Source organism: Pocillopora verrucosa, chromosome 6, assembly GCF_036669915.1.
Source record: "Pocillopora verrucosa isolate sample1 chromosome 6, ASM3666991v2, whole genome shotgun sequence".
NCBI lineage: Eukaryota > Metazoa > Cnidaria > Anthozoa > Scleractinia > Pocilloporidae > Pocillopora > Pocillopora verrucosa.
Window position 1 is genome coordinate 11941289 of NC_089317.1, and position 1454 is coordinate 11942742.

General features: G+C 40.9%; 1 protein-coding gene across 1 annotated transcript; it reads left to right on the forward strand.

The window, feature by feature from the left end:
- Positions 1 to 427: 427 nt before the first annotated feature.
- On the forward strand, positions 428 to 1418 carry LOC131781351 (uncharacterized). The gene is made up of 2 exons (XM_059097998.2): positions 428 to 693; positions 795 to 1418. The coding sequence occupies exons 1-2, from the start codon at positions 506 to 508 to the stop codon at positions 1105 to 1107; spliced, it is 501 nt and encodes a 166-aa protein (XP_058953981.1). The 5' UTR covers positions 428 to 505; the 3' UTR covers positions 1108 to 1418.
- The last annotated feature ends 36 nt before the right edge of the window (positions 1419 to 1454 follow it).

Here is a 1454-nt window from a genome sequence, read left to right on the forward strand (position 1 = left end):
TGCTATATACTGACTTAGTTTGCGCGTCTGGATTGCGCAAGTATTTTGCACGCAATCCGCTTGACCTCCGTTTCCGGCCCCAGGAATATGGGTACTCTCGTGCATCCCTACAGGGAATAGATTAGCGAAACCCTATCTTGATTATATTTAGCAGCCACTGGAAAAAAAATCCACGGGTGATAAACAAGAAAGAGGAGATGGAAACTGTCTGTTACAAGTTAACATAACTCACAGTTTTTCACTTGCGTGACTTTCATTCAGCTTCACACACGCGCGTGATCGACATCGCTGCCATTGACAGTCACGCTCTTTCGACACATTGACAAGTTTCACGTATAGTTTACTCAGAATGGAAGGTTTCTTCGAAAGAAAAGTTTCTGCAATAGCTCTTATCGGAGTTGAGCACGCCACCCAAACAATCCAGCGGTATTCTTGTGAGTAAACATCAAAGCGAGGCTATCGGGTCACCATCGATCAGATTTGTGTGAGAAAGTGAGGAAAACTTATGGAGTGTTCCACAAATCTTCCACAAGCGGCCTTTTTTTCCGCTGAGGAGAAAGTGCAGTTGATAAGTGGTAATTTCCCACGGCATATTACTAAAGAAAGACTCAAAGAATGGTTGTCATTCCTTAAAGGGACGGCTAAAGATGGTAGTGCACGGTCTGAAGCAACGAAGGCTGAGTTATCTCAAAGGTACACAGATTGCAATATTTTTTGTCCCTTATAATTATTGCCATTGCTTGAAGGGAATATCGAAGCATAAGTTCTATATCGATTTGTTTTACCTGCCGCAGGGTCATCAGTTATATAAAAAATGGTTGGGAGAAAAATTTTACGGAGAAGTGGCAACACTTGGCGGCAAGTAAACCACTGGAGCAAACGGCGACCGTCAATTGTGATTTCCCTGGATCTGCACAATGGGTTTCGCTGGTTGACGCGAAGGACGATGTCCCTTCATTTAATATTCAGAATATCGTGTCTTACTTTATTGAAAGAAAAGCTAAAGACAATGAATCCAACAAAGATTTCAAGAATGTCAGCAGCAAAGCTTTCGGTTTGTTTCGACATGGTCATATCCAAAAACTTAGTTTGCCATTTCTCAAGTAAACATGAGATGTCGTCATTCTTTAACTGAAGTTGATGTTCCCAGTTTTCATCTACAATTTGAAATAAACCTTTACTTTCGAGATGTTCAGTTTCCATACCATCTGAAACAGATTTAAAATCGGTGTTTTCAATGTTTATCGGTTCGGGGGCTGAATGCTGCTGCGATTTTTCTATTTTTGTTTTCTTTGTGTTCAACGTTGCTCGATCAGCGGGCTCTTTCCTCTTTGGTTTTTCAACAGTAAATATAAACTTTGTCGGTACGGAATCTTGCTTCAAGCGAATTCTTTGTCCTCCCATTGGTTTTATGAAGCAATTAGCTTCAAAATGCTGACTACAGACATAAGAGT